General features: G+C 30.6%; 2 protein-coding genes across 2 annotated transcripts in view; one reads left to right on the forward strand and one right to left on the reverse strand.

Annotated features, from left to right (window-relative positions):
* Nucleotides 1–1,116: 1,116 nt before the first annotated feature.
* Nucleotides 1,117–13,020, reverse strand: LOC114329603 (small ubiquitin-related modifier 2). Its single transcript, XM_028278775.2, has 3 exons — nucleotides 12,511–13,020; nucleotides 12,309–12,428; nucleotides 1,117–1,463 (listed from the first exon to the last, which is right to left on the reverse strand). The coding sequence occupies exons 1-3, from the start codon at nucleotides 12,526–12,528 to the stop codon at nucleotides 1,311–1,313; spliced, it is 291 nt and encodes a 96-aa protein (XP_028134576.1). The 5' UTR covers nucleotides 12,529–13,020; the 3' UTR covers nucleotides 1,117–1,310.
* A 374-nt stretch (nucleotides 13,021–13,394) lies between these two features.
* Nucleotides 13,395–20,679, forward strand: part of LOC114329595 (major facilitator superfamily domain-containing protein 6) — a 103,649-nt gene continuing 96,364 nt past the window's right edge. The window contains exon 1 of the mRNA XM_028278762.2: nucleotides 13,395–13,577. Within this exon, the coding sequence (XP_028134563.1) occupies nucleotides 13,511–13,577 (67 nt within the window). The 5' untranslated portion in view covers nucleotides 13,395–13,510. The remainder of the gene's footprint in view (nucleotides 13,578–20,679) is intronic.

Below are 20,679 nucleotides of genomic sequence, written 5' to 3' on the forward strand. Positions count from 1 at the left end.
TTTCAAAATCGGTTGTCAAATCACCGAGTAATTAATTTTTAAAATGAGAGGTGCAACGTGGATATCACATACCTAAATAACATAACTAAGCGAATTGATGTGATTTCCACATTGCATCTCTCATTTTAAAAATTAATTGCTCAGTTATTTGACAACCGATTTTAAAAAAATTTATATTGTTGGATAGGTAAATGACCGTTTTTCCAAGTTTTTTTGTAAATGACCATTTTTTATATCGCTTTTAAATAAAAAATGGCGGATTTTTGAAATAAAAACGCTGTTGACTTTTTTTATTGAAACACCCAGTATATCTTTGTAGCTTGAAAAAACGGTCATTTACTTATCCAGCGATATAAATTTTTTTAAAATCGGTTGTCAAATAACTGAGCAAATAATTTTTAAAATGAGAAATGCAATGTGGAAATCACATAACATAATATCATTTTGCTTAGTTATGATATCCACTTTGCACCACTCATTTTAAAAATTAATTACTCAGTGATTTGACAACCGATTTTGAAAAACTTTATATCGCTGGATAGGTGAATGACTTTTCTTTCAATTTGCAAAAAAAAATACTGGGTTTTCCATTAAAAAAAGTCAACAACGTTTTCTTCCAAAAATCCGCCATTTTTTTCGCATTTGAAAGTGATATAAAAAATTCAATAGATTCAGACAAAACTTTTACTAAAATAAAACATTTCAGCGAAAACCGCATTTTTCTATCTTAAGCCGTTTAGAAGTTATAGGCAGTTAAAATGGGGGAAAATATAAGTGCGACACCCGGTATATAAATACAGCAGACGATATTTTCAAAAAAAATTTGATTATTTTAAACCTATTTTTATATAACGGACATTCCGTCCCCCCAATTAGACCGTTGTATTGAGGTTTTACTGTATTTCAATTTAGACTTTCACAGTACTTCCTCCAGTTTTTCTTTTGTTGTTTTTTCACTAATACATACATCTTTTTATATTCCACTAAGTTACTTAATTTAAAGTTTTGCATATATTTATGAAATATAAAAGAATACCTACCATTGTAGTAAAACAATAAAACTTTCTTTCTCCCATTCCTTATACCCTTTCAGGTGAAACAATAAAACAAAAGATCTATAAGAAAAATGTTTGTATTCTAAGTGTTTTAATTACAAAATAAGAGTCCAAAAACACAAATAGTCGAATTCTTACAGAACTATTGTAACTTCAGTTGACATGAAATAAAAACTATATTAAAATTAACTTACTTATTTAAAACTAGTTTAATTTAGCAAATAAGAAAATACAAGAACAATACAGTGTGATTATTTAAATGAATAGAAACCGATAGAAGAAACCACCTGTCTGTTGTTGATATACTTCAATTGTGTCTCCTTCATCCATCTCTAAAGAATTAGGAGTATCTGTGTCGTTTATGGGGTTGCCATCAAATCTAAATCTGACTACTTGTGTGCTTATACCCTGAAACAACAATTTTTTGTATAAGTAAAGGTATTCTTATGTGCCCAAGAGCATAATAATGAAGATTTTATTGACAATCTACAATAGGGAACTTGCATAAAATTTTAAATTCGAAAAAAATGTTATAAATCACATCAGAACATAATTTAAAACATGTATATCAAAGATTAAAAAGTTTTGTTTGGCCCCTAAAGATGATTAAAAATTCAAATTAAAACAGGTGGCCCAAAACGCGTCGTGACGTCATCCGTTAACATTATGTTTACATTCTTCCAAAAAAGTAAACAGAATTTAAAATTAGACATTATAAACGTCAGTAGAAAATACAGTTACAGTTACAGTAGGAAAAATGAAAGAATACCCATGAACGAACATATAAAACACGCTGTATTTTCCTGTCACCGTGTCACACAAAAAATTGGCCAGCGCAAGTACATGTAACAATTATTGTTACATGTATTTCCACTGGACAATTTTCTTTGTGACATGGTGACAGGAAAATACAGCGTGTTTTATATGTCCGTTCATGGGTATTCTTTCATTTTTCCGACTGTATGTAACCTCACAAGTGTTTTTGATCGTTTGAACTATTTTAAATTGACTAAACGTTCTCTAAACCAAGGCCAGCAAACAAAAAAATATATATATGTATAGATTTTAAATTTGTACTTCTGTTATTATGAGGTTTTAAGGCGTGAAATTTTGGAAATCTTATTTTTAAAGGAAACTGAATATTATTATACAATAAAAAAATGTGCAAGTTCCCTATTAGGTTTGGCATTCGTTTTGACACTGACACTAAGTTTTATAAATATTTTGATAATAATTGCTATTTCTGACATATTTGAGTGTTTTTATTACTTAAGGAGGGGGTATGGTTTGAAATCAACATATCAAACACATTTTTGTGAATTTTTTTCGAAACTATGGTAGAATTATTTTATTTTTAAATTAAATAAACACATTAAGTACAATTCAAAGAATATTTAAGAAAAAATTCAATCCAAAATATTGAAAAATAAGCCATTGGCGACAAATTTTGGCAGGCAGCTAAAAAAAAATGGATTTTGCGGTGGACATCAGAACTCATCACTGGATTATACGAAACAAAAAATTCAAAAAGATTTTATTAGCTTATGAGTTTCACGAGGTAACAACGTCGAGTTTTTTTATTTTTAATGATTTTTGAATTTTTGGTATCACTCAAAAGTCAAAAATACGAAATTTTTAATAAAAATTTTGTGAAAACCAACAGATTTAATATTGTTGAACAAAAAATAAGCACAAAACGAAAAATATCTCGACGTTGTTATCTCACGAAATGTCTAAAGAAAATCGGTGCAAAATATCAGGTAGATCGGCTGAGTAGTTTTTCAGTTACAATGTCCACCGCATTTGAAAAGGCAGTTTTGAGAAAAATGCGTTTAATTTGTCTGCCAAATAGTAAAGTGATGAACATTGGAATATGTTTTTTAAATTGGGGAGTAATCTACAAAAGAGAAGGCGAACAGTTGTTTAACGTTTCTCACTATGCTCCGGCGTGCTGGCGCGAAGCCACGGCAAAGCGAGTCTAAGGTAGGGATATTCAACAGCCTGTATCTCTGGTAATTTTACTCCGATTATTTTGAAATTTTCAGAGAGTATTCTTGAAAGTATGCACTTTTATTTGAAATAATAAATTTTTTTAAATATTTCAAACCATACCCCCTCCTTAAGACAAAAGGGAACTTGCACATTTTTTTATTGCATAATAATATTCAGTTTCCTTTAAAAATAAGATTTCCAAAATTTCACGCCTTAAAACCTCATAATATAACAGAAGTACAAATTTAAAATCTATATATTTTTTTGTTTTCTGGCCTTGGTTTAGAGAACCTTTAGTCAATTTAAAATAGTTCAAACGATCAAAAACACTTGTGAGGTTACATAACTGTATTTTCTACTGACGTTTATAATGTCTAATTTTAAATTCTGTTTACTTTTTTGGAAGAATGTAAACAAAATGTAATGACGTCACGACGCGTTTTGGGCCACCTGTTTTAATTTGAATTTTTAATCATCTTTAGGGGCCAAACGAAAGCCAAACAAAACTTTTTAATCTTTGATACATGTTTTAAATTATGTTCTGTTGTGATTTATAACATTTTTTTTCGAATTTAAAATTTTATGCAAGTTCCCTATTGAATAGGTAGGTCATTTGAGAAACCTGACATGTCCACAACAGCAAAGTTGTGGAAAAGTACATAAAACATCTAGGGTTGCCGGGTTTATCTTGATTCAGAAAAATTTCTGAACTCTCTAGGTTCGTTTAGAATGTTAAATAGGATCTAGTTTCTCTTGAAACCTGTCACTATATATCTAAGGTTAGTAAATATGCAAAAAAAACCAAAATCGACAAATGCCAGGTTTCTCAAACGACCGATTCAATTATTGCAGAGTAAATGTCAAGCAAAAGTGAAGTCAGTATACAAAATTCTTATTCATTTCTAATTTTAAAATATCAATAAATGGTGTGAAGGTGCAGACAGCTCGATTCATTACATTCCTACAGATATGAATCATATCAATGATTCATGTTTCCAGTGACAGATCTACAGTGGTGAGGAGGGGGGAAGAATGGGGAAATCCTCCATGGGAAAACTATGGGAACTTAATGCATAGAAGTTATTATTTATGTATTTTATTTCTTAATTCGGGTTTATCTTTTTTATGACTTTTGGTTATGCAAAACAACACTATGTCAACAGAGTGTAGTGTACCTCTGAGGTCCAGATATATTCATAAAAATCTGCAAGTAAAATAGTACTTATATGGTTTGTAATCTGAGCAAATCTTCACATACATGGAGATTTTATATTTTGATTGCCATTCTATAAATAACTTGCCATTTTAGCCTCTAAAAGTGAAGTATCAGATTTGGGAATCTGGTTAGAAAGACCAAACTGTCTTTCTCAAGCAATATCAATCAAGTGACAAACAGGGCAATCAAACTACTGGGATTTATCCAACGCATATTTGTAGACTTTTATGTCCTTTTATTTTGTGTACTTTATTCACTTTTAGAATACTTTATTGTGGCCTCGTTATGCCCATTTTAGAGTTTGGATCAGTTGTATGGTCCCCATTATCATACAACTGTTACATTGAAGAAATTGAAAGAGTCCAAAATAAATTTTTGAGGATAGCAGCTTATAAGAGTGGATACCGGAGGGAGGAATATGACTATCAGTGGGTAAGAGATAGTCTAAAGTCTAAATTTACCAACATTAGAGTCAAGGAGGACATGGTTAGATTTATGTTTCCTACACAAAGTTATTAGTGCTATTGGTGATTGTCCTCAACTGTTATCCCTTATTAATCTTAAAGTTCCTTGTAGAAGCAACAGATAGTCAGGAATCTTTTCAGTGCTATTTCACCACACTAATTACGGTGTAAATGGACCGACTACACGATGGTCCGATGGATTGGTCCGGAGTGCCAATAGCCTGCCAAGACAAATATATATTTTTGACTCTAAAATTAGTTTATTTAAAAAACAATTAAAATGTATCTTATAATAAGTGATCTCTTTTACATGTCAACCCTAGTCTAACCTTGGTAGCTGTATTAAAATTTGTTATAGTTTATTACTCAGAGCTGTTTGATATTTTAACATTTATTGTTAAGCTGTAGCTTTATTAAAACAAATGGATTTTTTTAATTTTTTTAACAAACTATTATTTACTTCAAAAAGAGTAGAACCCCATCTTTTTACATACATTTTTATTAGTGTATGCAGCTGGAATTATAGTCTAAATAAAATTCTTTTGTCAGGAGCATATGAAAGCAGATAAGTCCAAATTTTAAAATCGCAAAAAGCGTTTCAGGCACTTTTTCTCGGAAAAAAAAATTATTGAGCAGTCTGAACAGCAGCAATGTGCTTTGAAGCAAACCAGTATAATACAGTTCTTTCGAAAGATTGATTAATTCACATTATGAATACATACATGTATGTACACGAATGTACTTCTAAACTTTTGTCATTGTTATATCGTCGCCCTAGTACAACTTGACCTATAGTATAACCTATAGTATAACTTGATAACTCCAAAATTGACGTTCTTGAGATAACACAAGACATATTTTATTTGCCTCCATATTGTGTAAAAACTTGATAGCTCACTTCAAACGGGTTAAGTATCTATTTATGATTGACGAAAGTTGATAAAACCCAAACTAATATTCAGTGCTAAAACTTGACAAGATAAGTTATCAAGCTATTATTTAATAGAAATAATGGTGAATATGACATACACTGACTGCTATAACTAGATAACTCAAGTTATCTAGTTTTAGCACGTATTTCTCTGAAACCATTGAACTTACCACATAATTGCTATCTGTTTATTCGGTTCATTTTAATGCAAGAATTCGAGAATTGTTAGCAGATCTGGCAACCCTCATGACAGAGGGCTAATTTTCAACAAAATAATCTTTAAAATATCAGTTGTGTTAAAAAGTTCACTTATATGCGACTTAGCACAACATGCGACATTACCAAATGTTAACATTATGGTAGTGCTAAAAGTTGATAACTTTAATTTTTCATGTTTTTCTCCATATTGGAAAACAAATTTACACCATATTCCTAAATAGATCAGTTGCCAAAAAGTTAAGGAACAGTATTTTAGAGCCGCAGAGTGAATTCCGTATTTACCAACATCATGGTAGCAGCACAAATATCTTTAAAATCTTTAAACTCGTTTATCTCAAAACTACTAATTTCGAGTTATCAAGTTATAGTATTAAGGCGACGATATAATAGCAGTTAATAAATAATAATTGATCAACACTTAATAATTCGAAGTTTTATTTATTTTCTCTCACAAATTTCAAACCATTTGATATTTCAAACACTCAATAATTTGTAATAGTTTAAGAGTCCCTCGAGTTTCGTATTAACGAGAGTCGACTATATCTAAAAATGACAATAAATTTTATTTTAAGTACGCAACTATAATAAGCCTTTCAAATTCTACTTTTTTTTTTTGAAATTTATTTGCTTTAATGAAGAATCCCTCTCCCAAGAAGCAAAATTATGCCAACGTCTCAAAAATAGGACAAGGTGGCGGGGTGTTGCTCTACGTAGTGTACTGCTAGATCAAACACAGCTGCATCATTTGTGTGGATTACCCTCTATTCACTATTGACATCTTCCTGGTCACTTTCATCAGAAGGTTCTAAAAGTTCTTCTGTAACCATTTCAATTATTTGCTGTTTATCATATTTATATCTCGTGTACCTCATCATCAGCTCATACCCATTTTTCTAAATCACTGTTACTCGCCTCTTCACAGCCAGGAATATTGTGCAGAAGATCCTTTAACAAATTGATTTTTTCCACTTCTAGATCTAGCATTTCTTCATAAGGCTTTGCCAAATTTTTCCCATGAGTTTCTTATAAGGCCTATTCCCACAGCATGCCTTGAACATACCCAGAGGGAGATCGCCTGCGCATTGGGTTTTCAGAGGGAAATATTCAACTTTATTGAACGTCCAATTTTGTAATGCGCAGGCATTCTCCCTCTGGGTACGTTCAGGCCATACAGCACGAATAGGCCTATAACTTTCTCATTCACAGATTTCCAAGCCTCTGCTACCCAGTAAATGATGTCTTTCATATTTATTTTCTTGAGTTTTTCTATTAGTGGCAGTAATTTATCTTCATCGCTGATTAGTCGCCTCAATTTACACTATTGACTCCAATTTTTTGTCTTAAAAAATGGTGTTTGATCTTAGGTCTCAGATAAATGTATTCTTCTATTAAATGGTTCATTACTTCCTTCTTATGATCATAGGCTCTTATTGCATTCAAAACGAAAGTACTGTACTTAATGATAGGCATATTATGTGCGTTATTTTTTATTAAGAGTGTTTTAAGAAAATCTGTTTAATCCAAAATAGACACCTACATCTAAACATCTTGACAACTACAAAGATGCAGATTTACTTGCTACATTAAATCTGCCACCCATCTCTATGCGGACAGGAATGGACAGAAATGATGAAGACTTGACTATGGTAAACAAGATATTGGAAAATTTTGATATAGACAGAAAGAGCATTAAAGTTTTTAGACTTGGTAAGTTTACACCAATGAAAACTAGACCAATTAAAGTTATACTACCATCTAAAGAAAAGGTTATGTCTGTGCTGAAGAATAAACAACTGATTAAGGAAGCAGGTATCAAGATCTTTGCAGATCAAACCAACCAGCAACATGAGTATTATAAAAAAGTACAAAATGAACTACAGAATCTGATCGATTCAGGTGACCATAGTAAAACTATTAAATACATTAATAATAGACCCACGATTGTCAACAAAAATAATATAAATAATCAAAAAAACTAAAAATTGCACCTGATATACAACTTAATACAGATGTTATATATATAAATGCTATAAGTGTTTTGCAAAATTTAGATCTAATTAGGGAAAGTCTGTTATGTTTTAATCCGAAGGTTATTTTATTAAGCGAGACCAGGACCACCAAGGACATAGAAGATAATGAAATAAGAATTGAAAACTATATGTGTGTTCGTTGTGATTCATCAAGTAGGTATACTGGTTGAGTGTTAGTATATGTTAAAAGTGACTATAGATGTTCTGTTGTAAGAAAGTATGTCCTTGACAAAAATTATTGGTGTGTAATTTTAAAAGTTAATTTTTTAACATCAACTTGGTACATAGGTTGCATATATCATTCGCCTTCATCATCAGATGCTAGGTTTATGGAAGAACTGGATAATATTTTTGATTTTATTGTTTCAACGAACCACTCTTTCATTTTAGTGGGCGATTTCAATTTAGATCAATTGTCAAGAACTTTTTATGTCAAAAAAATAAATGATCAAATGTTGAGCTACGGTATTTGCCAATTAGTTACAGAACCTACTAGAGTGACAAATGTATCTAAAACACTGGTAGATTATGTCCTGTCAAATACTAATAATATCATAGTAAATGTTCATGAAACTCCAAAATTAACTGACCACTCCATTATTTCTGTTAATCTAAGAAATACTAAAAGTACAGAGCATTATAATGTTAAGAAATTTAAGTCAGAGTAATATTTTGACAATTCAAACTAATTTAATGTATTATAACTGGAATTTGAATTCTGTTGATGTTGACTCGATTTTTAATGAGTTATTTTTAAATTGTGAGATTGAAATCAATAAAACAGCACCTATTCAAATCTGCCGGTTTAACTTAAAGCTACCTTGGTTTGATAACAAAGTTTACTCTCTTATAAAATTACGTGATAATGCTTATAGAACTTTTAAAACAGCACTTGAACCGTTTAAACAGGAGTTGTGGAGTAATTTTAAAAGATATCGTAATGAAGTTGTTAATTTGTTAAAAACTAAAAAAAATCTTTATTATTTTAATAAAATAGATAGATTTAGACACAACCCCAAAGAAATGTGGAGAACATTAAAAAATTTAGTGAACATTAAATCCAAGGGTTCACCTCAATATGTTCAATTTGAAACAGGTATGTATTCAACATGTCAAGATAGCAAAGAAATCGCTAACCAGTTCAACAGTTACTTTGTTTCAAGTATCAACAATATTGTTGGAGCTTTGGATTTGAGGCAAACCTGGTGTAATAAAAATAGTAACTTATACCTACCAATAAATAAATTTAAATTAGTATCTTTAAACGAATTATGTATGTATGTTAATAAATTAGACAGTAAATGCTCAGTTCATGATATATTAAACGCTAAAATTCTCAAAGACATTTTTGAAACAATTGGGCATATTATACTAAATTTAATCAATACTTGTCTGTCTACTGGTAAAATTCCTAATCAACTTAAAGTTAGTACAATTGTACCAATTCAAAAAATCAATAATACAGTGAAAGCTGAAGAATTTAGACCCATCAATACCCAATTGAAAAATTGATTGAGCTTGTTGTGTATGATCAAATTATTGAACATGTTAAAACAAATGCTATTTTGATAAGTAATCAATCTGGTTTCAGAAAGCAACACTCTTGTGATTCGGCACTTCAATTGACAATTAGTAAATTTAAAACTGAATTGGATCAAAACAAATATGTAGTATCTGTATTCTTAGACCTTAAGAGGGCGTTTGAGACCATAGACCGTAATATTTTATTGGCAAAATTGTGGCAGTATGGCATTAGGGGTGGAGTTTTTGACTGGCTGAATAATTATCTATCAAATCGCAAGCAGAAGTTTAAATTCAATAATTGTATGTCAGATGAACTTAACATTGATCTAGGTGTACCTCAGGGCAGTGTCCTGGGGCCATTACTTTTTATTCTCTATTTGAATGATATAGATCTGTTTGTGGATTGTGAGTTTGTCAATCTTTTTGCTGACGATACGTTAATAGCTTGTAGTGATGTATGCTTGGAAAATGCAGTGGCAAAAATGAATTCAATTCTAGAGGCTGTTTATAATTATTTAACATTAAACAAGTTAAAATTAAATGTATCAAAGACAAAAGCTCTAATTGTAACCAGTAGATATAAGTATAACAAAATCAATATAAATAGCATTAATTTATCCATAAATGGTGAAAAGATTGAAATAACAACAACTATTAAATACTTAGGATTTCAACTTGATAACACTCTTTCATTGGAAGATCATTTTGTTTATATACACAAAAAAATCAGCAAGAAATTATTCTTTTTTACAAGAATAGCAAAAAATTTATCTTTAGAAACTAGACTTACTGTATATAATTCAATAATCCAACCACATTTTGATTATTGTGCAAAGTCTTATATTTGTTCAACCTAAATAAAATGGGACAACTTCAAAAATTACAAAATCGTGGCATGCGTATAATATTAAGAATGGGTCGATGGACACCAATAAATTTAATGCTGAATACATTGAACTGGTTTTCGGTATATCAAAGGTTTCAATATTTTGCATTGATTTTTGTTTATAAAATTAAAAACATTATAGCTCCCGATTATTTTCAGCAATTTATTAATTTTCCTAATACACACATACACGATACTCGAAATAAAAATAACATATACTTTTCTAAAATGAATTATAGCAGCTCAATGAATTCATTAATATTTAGAGGTTTCAGAGAATTTAATGAATTGCCTAATGAATTAAAAGACTGTAGGACAGTTAAAAGTTTTAAAGATAAATTAAAGGTTTTCCTTAAAAATTTAAAGTAGTATGTATTTGAATTGGCGGTGAACGTGCACAATATTTTTGTTTATTTTTATTGACTTTTATTGGTTGGGGAACTTGTTAATTTGATTATAATTCGTTATTAATTTTGATTATAATTTGTGATTATTTTTTAATTTATTATTACATTTATTATTTTTTTTTATTGAATTTTTTTATTGTGAATCATTGTATTGTATTTTCCTTCGTTTTATATGTAAAAAAATGTATTTAAGTTAAATTTGTATATTAGGTTACCTATTTTGAAATAAAGATATCTATCTATCTATGCGTCATAAGAAGAGAGATCTTATTACTTTTTACAATATTCTTCATGGTAGAGCTGCTTCTTCTTCTTTGCTCAATAAAATTAAGGACAACATAAAGTTTAGGGCAACGGCCATGCAATTTAAATTATATATTGTGTTCTATTCAATTTTGAATTTTACATGTTACAGTAAGAAATATTTTACAACATGGCAACACTGTCAGTGTTTTTAGATTAACTCAAATGTCAACTACAAATTGGTTATGTTTGGTTGCCCTAAACTTGATGTTGTCCAAAATTAATATACATGTTCCATCTAGACCTATCAGATCTATAGCTAGTTTCCATTACCCTATACATCACACTAACTATGGATTTAACAACTTCATTTCAAGAACTGCCAGACTAGCCAATCAATATGATAACATAGATTTCTTTGCAACCTTTGGCTCATTCTTGCATCAGGTTTTGTGTACTCTTGACTTGAGTAATGGATATAGATCACTTTTTGTATTGCATTGTATAATAATACAGATTAACTTTTTGTATTGCATTCGATATAGATAACTTTTTGTATTGCTTGGTATAACAATACAGATTAACTTTTTGTATTGTAACCCTAGATATACTGAGTGTTGGATTTTAGAGTTTAACATTATTGTAATTGGGCTTGCCCGTTGAAAAATAAAATAAAATAAAATGGGTTTGGTCCCAATTATTTAGGATTACCTGGACTTCACGTATAGCTTATTAGTTTTGCTAATTGTTAATATTTTCTCTCCTCCCACTCTCAATGTGTGAACAGCCCTTGATATTTTTTTATGATCATCTATACTAAATTTATAATCAAGATGAAGTAGAAATAAACAAACCAAGACACGTTAAATGCTACTAGAAGCACTCCCGAATCATAATTTACAATGTGTATACATTGTAAATCCCAAATTATGATTTCCAAAATTTATACATTGTAAATTATGATTCGGGAGTGCTCCTAGTAGCATTTAATGTGTCTTCGTTTGTTTATTTCTATTAGATAGCATATTTTCCACTAGGTTAGACAGATGTTCCTGTCTATCCTAGCTTCAATAAAGTTTACCACAAATATTTTCCTCGTTTAGCTTTAACTTCAATCTGATTATCGTTTGCCTCTAAACACCAATAAATAAATGTAGATGACTCAACATTTTTAAAAGGTACACATATTGCAAATTTTTAAGTACCAAGATGCAATTACGAAAAATAACCATTATTACAGAAAAATTGGTGCAACACGTAGTTCCGAATATGCATCAGACAAAGCATTACCTTCACCGATTACTTTTACTTCTACTAACGATAAAAACAAGAGGTACTTACAGCACGTTCACAATAGGCGGTCATCAATTTTTTTAATGGGGTGTGTTTTTTGATTTTAAATTGTACCACTGCATTATCCTGACCAAGTACTTTGAGATTAATGTGTTCGCTATCGCTGGCCTACAATAAAAATTGTTAAGATAAGAAAAATGTTACATGCATCTCACTGACGACATTGTAAACTATCAAACAGGAAACATACCTTCTTTTCATCGCCCATTTTGATGAAATTTGTAAAGTAGCTACAGTTAAATAACTACGTAAAAGCTACACGCTTTTTAGGCTTTTGATGCCGGTAGATTCACAACAATTTTACAAAGCAACGCCGAATCTTTCGCCGCTTACAAATAATGGCCGGCAGTCGGTGTGAAAGAACAGAACACCAGAAAAAGCGGCAAAGCAAGACGAAAGATCAACTGTCAAACATGGAGGTCACATCCTGTTAAAGTCCATTGTGCAGTAAGCTTTCTTTTCGACATTCTGAACAGTGATTGGCTAACATCTAATAGATGATTAGTTGCAACTAAATAACCAATCGCGTCACGGGTTAAACAGGAAATGCAAAGTATTTGCCTGATTGGTTGCAGACGCTCAGACGGTATTTTCAAACCGGGATTGGCGGTTATTTGATGGAATTTCATTTGTTCTATAACTTACAAAAAGCACCTTACCTCAATTCCCACAAAAATCAACTTTACCAAAAGATTGATAATTGTTAAATTATTTTTATTTGAACCATTTGTCACTTATCAACTTTTAAACATACTGTTTTTTATTACTTATGTGTTTCAAATCACGTTTCAAAACAAATAATTTCTGGTCAAGTATCGAAAAGAAATGAACACTCACATTTACTGTAATTGTTTGGCAGAAAAAACTAGTTTTTTATCTATATTTTCTAAGATCAAATATTTATAAAACATACAGTTGTTGTCATAAATAAAAACAAACATTCAAAAGCTTTGAATAAAAATCGAATTTGAACTTCGCTCTTTCGATTTCTCTTTCGATTTTCACTTTTCGATGCTTCTCCCACTCTTTTGTGGTAATGGTAAATTGCGCAAGTTTTGCCAATCACAATCAATCCATTTCATCAGAGTTCAGTATAAAGTTGGTAACAAATGTAACGTGTAAATATTAGGTTATATTTAGTAAATTTTAAAATTTGGATTAATCAATCAAAAATATTTAGTGCGTATATAATGAAGTATCCAAAAATGAATAAAGAACTTCTGCCTATGAAAGCTCATTATTTTTTATGGAATGCTGGTAAGTAAATATTTTGCAAATAATAAAAATCTGCCTTTATTATATAAACGTCATTACAGAGTGCATAAAAATGTATGATTGTCAATTATTAATTGTATGCAGAATGTGACGTTAAAAGATCATACACAGAAGTAATGCCTTTTTTATTATTTATTAATTTATAAAGGAAGCAACATATATCAACTCATTAGATGTGTAACCAGACATTGTATACCAATACATATAATTTTCTCTAATCTGATATTTTTGTTTTGGTTTATCATATTAATTTTTCCAAAAACAACTCTTTGTACTAGTAGAAAAGTTCACTATTGTTTACCTCTAAAATTGAAGTCACCTTGAGATCCATGTTTAGTATTTGGTGTAAAAACACTCTCATATGATCTATGAGACCCTTTAAATACTCAATAAATCTTCTCCACCTAAGAATCTTTAAAATTCTTGTATAACACCACATTTTGAAAGCCTCAAAGCAATTTAAATAACTTTTATTCACAATGCAAGACTTAATACCATAAAGTAAAAATGAGAACACTTAGCAGTGAAATAGGTGGATCCACAATACCAATTTTAGGTCTCTGTTACATAATACCTTCGGCCTTCGACATCCTTCTACAAGCGGCTCTGACCTGCTCGATTCTGGATCTAATTTCACTGTGACACTTTTTGCTTTACAATGTAACTGATACCCAAGGTAAACCATTTGATCAACTTGCATGAATGTTTGTATTTTCAAAATGCTTGCCATGTTAGAGATCTGGGAACAAGGAACCCCACATGATATCTTTCCCAGGGTTATGTGGACAATGTGAGGTACTGTAGTCCCGCTATCTTTGATAGAGCTACAGTATTATCTAGCTAGACTTTATTAGATATTTTCTAACATAATTTGTTGTTTTGGTCTTCTGTTCTTCCATCTATGAAACACATCTCCCTAATAACACCCTAATACAGTAGACTCTCTCTATAACGAGAATTGAAATGGCAGACTAATTAGGTACCTCATTATAAGCCTATCTCGTTATATCAGACAACAATATATTGTACATACATATGAATATGCAGTAATAAGACATTTACTTCATATATTGAACCCTTTCAAACAATATAAGATGCTAAATATTGTTTGAATGGCGCTTTTGACAAAGAGTCAGTGGATAAACAGGACATCCACATTCGAAAACGGCATTTAGATATCTCAAACCATTTTTGAGATAACCAACCTCAAACTCAACTTGCATCTCGGAGAAGCAATTTTAGATAGCCAATTAATTCTACAATGGAGACATTGCTAAAAGCGCATTAAGACTAATGTACATAAAAATGCAAATGAAAATTTTATATTATTCCAAACAAGCGGGTGATTTATTCAGCTTATATCGGCTATAAATGGTTGTTTTATATACAGAGTGGCCCAAATAAAAGTATCCACCCCGATATTTGTCAGTATTTATTAGATTTTAAGAAAATAAAAAAACAGGTCAATTTTTGATCTAAGGGGACACATTTTTACGGTACAAACATCTGTCATTTGCCAACTCCCTCCCTTCCACTCCCCCCCTTATTATTAAATAAGGAAAAGGGGTCGTGTGCTAGCTCATTTGAAAGGGTATTCAATTCTCTATTTAGTAATATCAACATTGAGATAAAAATGTATACAGGGTGTCCAAGAAAAAATATTTTAAATTAAATTAATTGACACAAAAAGAAGAATGTATGTAATTTATTTAACTCAGAATACATTCTACTGCTGATAGAAAACAGAAAAAAATGTTTATTTGATAAATTAATAATGTCTGTTGCTTAAATTCAATATTCAATCTACCAAGAGGCAGATGGGTGGAAGCTTGAACATTGAAATTAAGCGAAAAGCAGTGTCTGTTTATCAAAAAACATTTTTTTCTGTTTTCTGTCAGTAGTAGAATGTGTTTTGAGTTAAATAAATTACATACATTCTTCTTTTTGTGTCAATTCATTTAATTCAAAATAATTTTTCTTGGACACCCTGTATACATTTTTAAGTCGATGTTGATATTACTGAATAGAGAATTGAATACCCTTTTAAATGAGCTAGCACACGACCCCTATTCCCTATTTAAAAATCAGGGGTGGAGGAAGTGGAAGGGAGGGAGTTGACAAATGACATGTTTGTACCGTAAAAATGTGTCCCTCTTAGATCAAAAATTGACCTGTTTTTTATGTTCTTAAAATCTAATAAATACTGCCAAATATTGGGGTGGATACTTTTATTTGGCCCACTCTGTGTATATATTTAGTATGTTTTCTTTATTTATATATTATAATTTCCATAAAAATCTATTAATTCTTATAAGTAAAAAATACAAAACAAAATCTATTCGCGGTGTGCAAGTACTTGGAAGGAGAAACGAAAAACGACCGTGCGCGAGTCGCGGAGAAATATTGCAACTATCTTAAATAATTCATATTGTCAATTGAAATTGTCAAATTGACGTATATTTCATACCTTCTGTCATTGAAGCAGAAAAATTATATATTGCTCCACAATATTGATATGATATGCAATTATTATATAAAGGTAAATTTAATTAATTGTAATTTGCTTGCAGTACTGCATTTTAATAACTAATTTTATTTACTACATACAATTATTTTCGTTTGCATAACATAACCTGCATCTTATTTTTTCTTCTTATTATTTTTTTGGACTATGGCCTTGACAATTATCCAATAACCAGGACTAATATAATTGGCCAATATAATTAACAGTGCGAATAAAAGTACAGAGCGTAGAAATAGGGGTCGCTTTGCCGAACTTGCACGGTCCCAATAGGCATCCTTGAAGTTACATCACAAAATTTTGTTTTAATTGTTAATTGATAACTTCCATTCCGTTAGATAAATAGACAAATTTCATACCAACTAAGGAAAAAAATTGTTAAAAGAATATTGTTCTTAAATCTATTAGATCGCACATGCTATTAAAATAAGTGTCCTTACTATTAAAAATAGTCTTATCTGGTTAAAGAAAAAACTAAATTAAATGTAGTTTCAGTAGTAAATGTACTAAAGTAGTTTCAAATAATTTTGTCATTGTAAGCCTACAATGAGTAGACTTTTTTTAATCTGACTTTTTTTGTTCATAATTTGTGTTTTCAAACATAATAACACTATAATTCGCTATAATTTCTAAGGTTAATAAATGAAAAAATTCTACAACAAATGCAATCAAATTAAATTTTTTACAGGAAGGGTATGTTACAAAACAAAATATCATTGACATACTGTGAAACTATATAAACAAATGGTAGGGGAGCAAAGTATGCTAAATGTGCAGTCACTTGAGCGCTTTGGGGACCTATTGGGTTGTGAAGAGTAGGTCCTAAAACCAAAAAAAGTTAAGTAAAGTTTTCCATTTTAGTGGGAACTTGTCCATTTTTAATTTAATTTTCCATTTCCAACAATCGTTTTTTTAGATTATAGCGCCATCTATCAGTATTTAAAAAATATGTTGTTAATTTGGATCGCGGCTATGTGCAAAATTTAATGGATTAAACAACTATTATAATTTTGGATGGTTTGATGAATGTGTTCATTACATGAATGTCATAACGTCAAAGTGGGTATAGTTTTCATCATCAGAATAAAAGAATAAATAAAAAAAAAGAGAATAATATAAATACGTTGTACAAATTGAAGTATAATTTTAATGTAGATATAATTAGACTTAATTAATTATTTATATTTTATGTAAGAGTATTCTACTATCTTTTTTATGTATTACACGATATACACACTATTCCCGTGCTCGACCATTTTTGGTTTTAATGGATAGTGCCAGATGTTTATTGTTTTATGTGTAATTAACGTAATTATTGTAAAATTCTTATACAGATACATGTACATGAAAACTAATAAACATATTATTATTATTATTATCTATCCATAAAAAATGTTTCGAAAAAATGTTTCGAAAAAATGTTTCGAATAAAAGTTATTTATTTTTACGTAAGGAATCCAAATCTGCAATAAAAAATGGCTCCCATTTAAAATTTTAAAGTAATCCCCCACTCCATTAAAGTGTATTTTTCAGTTTTTCGATCTGATGTTCATTTCGCGAAATATCGCGGGATTCGTATTTAAAATATTAAACCCGTCTCCGTGGGAAGTCGTGTTTGGTATCATTCGATAGATGTTTGAAAAATATTGAGTGCGTATTTTTTAGTTTTTCAATGTGTCATTCATTTCGCGAAATATTCGCTTTTTTCTTGTGAAACTTTGGGACTCACCCATTTCCTTACGCCCCGCTCAAATCGTCAGATTTTTGAAATATACATTATTTTGCATGTACTTAGAATAGAATAGAATAGAAATATGCTTTATTGCCATGAAAATTTACTAAAATTACATAAATCGTCAATATATTTAAATAATAATAATAATAATGAAGTTAAAACAGAAATAATGAATTGCAAAAATTTAAATAAATTGCAAATGCATAGTCTACCTGATAATTAATAAAAAAAGGTTTAAAAGTTAAAAAGTTAAGCTGCTGCATATGACACCCAAAAATAGATAAAAAAATAATAAAAATACTACTTGTGCAAAGGGTACTGTAATTTCTTAGTTATTGACTAAAAAAATCTTCTACTGAATAATATGGTCTTTCAGACAGGTAGGCTTTTGTCAGTTTACGGAATTTGGGGAAAGATGGTGCAGATTTTGGTTGTAGGGGGAGATGGTTGTACATTTTTTTTGCGGAATATGATATCGATTTCTTTACTAACTCCGAGGACGGGGTCGGCAAATAGACGTCAAACGTAGAATTTCTCGTGAAGTAGTCATGGTCATAGGTCTTGGTGGAAAGACATGTAGATGTTTACGAATTAAGCAAACAGTTTCTAAAATATACAAAGATGGAAGAGTTAAAATTCCGTGATCTTTGAAGTAACTTCTGCAATGTGTTGTTCTTCTGAGGCCAAACAGATATCTTATTGTTTTTTTTTGTAATTTGAAAATAACACCGAATTGGGCAGCTGTACCAGAACCCCAAAAAGGAAGACCATAACGAAGATGTGACTCGAACAAAGAAAAATATGTTATTTTGGAAGATGCTAAATTGAGTTCATTCGAAACAGATCTTATAGCATAGCAAGCTGAAGAGAGTTTCTTCCGTAACAAATCGATATGGAGGGACCATTTAAGGTTGCTGTCTAAAAAAATACCAAGAAATTTTACAGAATCAACGGTACTGATCTGGCTGTTATTAAGAGGTAAGGGTTGAAGAGCTCCTTTATAAGACAATGCTACTGTTTTATCTACGTTAAACGAGAGTACATTTGAGTCAGACCAGGTTTTTATTGTAAGTAGATCAGAAGTTATAGTAGCATGAAGAGTTGCAGTAGTTGAGTTGCTCCAAGTGATACTGGTATCATCAGCAAAAATAATGATTTTTCCATCGATTTTTAAATTAGTGATGTCATTAATAAAGATAAGGAAAAGTAGAGGACCCAATACTGAACCTTGAGGTACCCCACATACAATGTTTTTGAGACTAGAGTCTGTATCATTTGCTCTAACCAGTTGTTTCCTATCATCCAAGTAAGATTGGAACCTATCTAAAGAAACTTACTTAACGTACTTAACTTACCTTATAAACAACATACTTCTACCAGTAACCGATATAGATAATATCAGTAAAAACCATCGCAAACAAAATTGGCAACGTGTATATGACCAAAGTACAACGGGAATAAATTTTAGAAATTGCCAACCACTAATTCCCAATGAGAGATGGTTTAAACAAGAATCAAATAATTGATGGATTCGACCGTTACTTGATGGAAGTTCATTTTATCTAACAATAAAACACTGAAAACGTTTGTTTTCTATAACTCCATAAACTTTCTAGATGTAACGATTTCCAGACTACACAACAAACATGAGTTCTCCGTATATCATAAACCTACCCATACTGACACAACTATACACAATTCATCATCCCATCCTACACAACACAAATTAGCAGCCTACCATAGCATGATACATAGACTGACAGAAATTCCCATGACAAAAAATAACTTCGAGATAGAACTAAACATCATTAAACAAATAGCAGTAAACAACGGCTATAACGAACAAACAGTTAACAAAATTTTAAACCAAAAACTCCATAAGAAAGCCCTGAAATTAGTGTATCCACCACCACAGAAAGAACCCAGTACCTTCTGCTCTCTCACATACACTGCCAAGATAACAACAAAAGTAGCCAGATACATAAAAAAGAAAGGAATAACACCAGCTTTCAGAACTAACAACAACTTAAGCAAATATATTAAGAACAATAAAAGCCGAAAGAGAAAGCAACTACAGAGTGGTGTGTACAAACTAACGTGTGGTGACTGTCAGAAAACGTACATCGGTCAAACTGGCAGAACTTTTGACAAACGGATAGCAGAACACAAAAGGGCATTCAACAATAGAAAAACAGACACTTCTACATACGCACTTCACCTTCTAGATCATAATCATTCTTTCAATGAATAGTTTCAAATTCTACATATTCAAAATAAAGGCCTTAAGCTATCTTTTTTAGAATCTATGGAAATTAATAAACTGAAAAATACAGATATAATTCTGAATGACCAACTCGAGACAAACAGCTCCCCACTCCTCAACCTCTTCAGTTGAATACTTAAAAAGGCAAACACATTGTAAACTATATCACTTGAGAAAGGCACTCCGCCGAAACAGCTGTAGTCACTTAGTTATAATAAATTTTGTGGAAGTATAGAAAACAAACGTTTTCAGTGTTTTATTGTTAGATAAGAATCAAATAGGCTATTTATAAAAACAATAACCAGAATGAGGTCAAATCACGCACTAACCCCAGCATACAAACACAGCATAGGTATCAGTGATAACCCATATTGCGCCTGTGGTGGAATGGGAGATCTACAGCACCTCATATTGGAGTGTGGACAGTACAGACAAAATATTTACGAATATGTAACGTCCTGTAAATTTAAATTTTAAATAGGCTTAGATAATAAAATTAAAAATTGTAAAAATATCACACAAAATTGAAAAATGTATCCATTAATATATTATAACACCCTGTAAA

The sequence above is a fragment of the Diabrotica virgifera genome, chromosome 7 (assembly GCF_917563875.1).
Source record: "Diabrotica virgifera virgifera chromosome 7, PGI_DIABVI_V3a".
NCBI classification, from domain to species: domain Eukaryota; kingdom Metazoa; phylum Arthropoda; class Insecta; order Coleoptera; family Chrysomelidae; genus Diabrotica; species Diabrotica virgifera.